Source organism: Pinus tabuliformis, chromosome 4_2 (genome assembly GCF_031772625.1).
Source record: "Pinus tabuliformis cultivar Carrire ecotype Pingquan chromosome 4_2, CPIR1, whole genome shotgun sequence".
Taxonomy (NCBI): Eukaryota; Viridiplantae; Streptophyta; class Pinopsida; order Pinales; family Pinaceae; genus Pinus; species Pinus tabuliformis.
This window is the reverse complement of record NC_142304.1, coordinates 374299560-374301065: the sequence shown is the minus strand read 5'-3', so window position 1 is coordinate 374301065 and position 1506 is coordinate 374299560. Positions and strand designations below refer to the sequence as shown.

Sequence of the window (1506 nt, the reverse complement as noted above, 5' to 3'; positions counted from 1 at the left end):
AGTCCTCTGCTCAGTGTTTAAAAAGGAAATCTAGAGGAAGGAAATCTAATCTTTCCAAGGCCCAAGTCAAAGCAAAGCACGATGTAGCTGATGGTAAACAATTATCAATTCCCGGGGCACTTAGAGCAGTGCAGGCCCCTGATAATGGTTTAAAATGATTTTTACATCCTGGAATTGTAGGGGTTTAGCCAGTAAACCCAAAAAACTGGCGCTCAGGGAGATGATTATGAATTCAAAGTCGGATATCTTTTTACTACAGGAAACTTTGGGGAAGGGTGCAGAAGTAGAAGCTGTACTGAATTCCCTCTTACCGGGCTGGCATTTCTCAGCTATTGACTCAGAAGGACACTCAGGAGGTCTGGCGGTAGGGTTCAGGGAAGGGAAAATAAAGATCACAAATCAATGGGGCATGAAGCACACAATGGGCATTGAATTTCAGTCCCCTGAATTCGAATTCCCCTTAACTTTGATTAATATCTATGGGCCATGTCAGGGAAGAATATCCTTCTGGACAGACCTTCTGTCAAAATCGGTGGTGAAAGACAAAAATCTAATTATGGGTGGAGACCTGAATTTCTCAATTGGAAGGGCGGAGGCATGGGGCCCTACAGCCAGAGAGGATTCACTCTCTGATTTTTTTCAAAATCTTTTAATCTCTAATAACTTGATAGATGCAAATCCAATCAAGATCAAGCCGACATGGAGGAACAGAAGAGTAGGAGAAGCAAGAATTGCAAAAAGACTGGACCGCTTCCTTATAAATGAAGAGTTATCCTCCAGGGTGTCCATGTTTAGACAATGGGTCGAAGAGGGAGGACCCTCGGATCATTTTCCAATCTCTCTAGAAGTAACCAGGCCTCCACATAAGCCGGCAGCTCCTTTCAAGTTCAATGCTACATGGCTGCAAGAGGAATCCTTCGAAAAAATGTTCAAAGAAACATGGCAACACCCAGACAGGAATACAACTAAGGACAAGGGGTATTTGTTTATGGAAAATTTAAAGAAATTAAAGAAAGCTACTATTGAATGGGCAAAGGACAGGAAGCAGAAACAGAATGAGGATTTAACTCGGATCACAGAGGAATTACAAAGGTTGGAAAGCACAGAAGAGGATGGTTATGCAACACAGGAATCAAAAGAGAAGATCCTTTCCCTGGAAAAACGCCAATCCCAAATACTTTTGGCAAGAGAGGAGGAATGGAGGCTAAAGAGCAAAGCAATTTGGCTCAAGTCGGGGGATGAAAATATGAAATTCTTCCATAACTATGCAAAAGGAAGGAAATCTGTGAACACAATCTAGAATCCCATGAATGAAGAGGGTAGGGAGATAAAGACTTTCGAGTCCCTTTCAGCGCTTGGGCAAAGGCACTTCCAAAGCTTGTATACAGACCAAGGAGAGATTACAATTGCTGAAATAATCAAGACCGCTCAATGTTTCTCTCGGTATGTGGAAGGGGAAGAAGCAGAGGATCTGATGAGCGAAGTCACTCAGGAGGAAGTGAGCAA

At 42.8% G+C, this 1506-nt stretch overlaps 1 protein-coding gene across 1 annotated transcript; it reads left to right on the top strand.

Annotated features, from left to right (window-relative positions):
• Window positions 1–220: 220 nt before the first annotated feature.
• On the top strand, window positions 221–1300 carry LOC149169490 (uncharacterized). The gene has a single exon (XM_089425224.1). The coding sequence runs from the start codon at window positions 221–223 to the stop codon at window positions 1298–1300; it is 1080 nt and encodes a 359-aa protein (XP_089281350.1).
• Window positions 1301–1506: the final 206 nt, after the last annotated feature.

Excerpts from the sequence above, each read along its gene's own strand:
- LOC149169490 (XM_089425224.1), top strand. The coding sequence starts at position 221 with ATGATTATGAATTCAAAGTCGGATATCTTTTTACTACAGGAAACTTTG.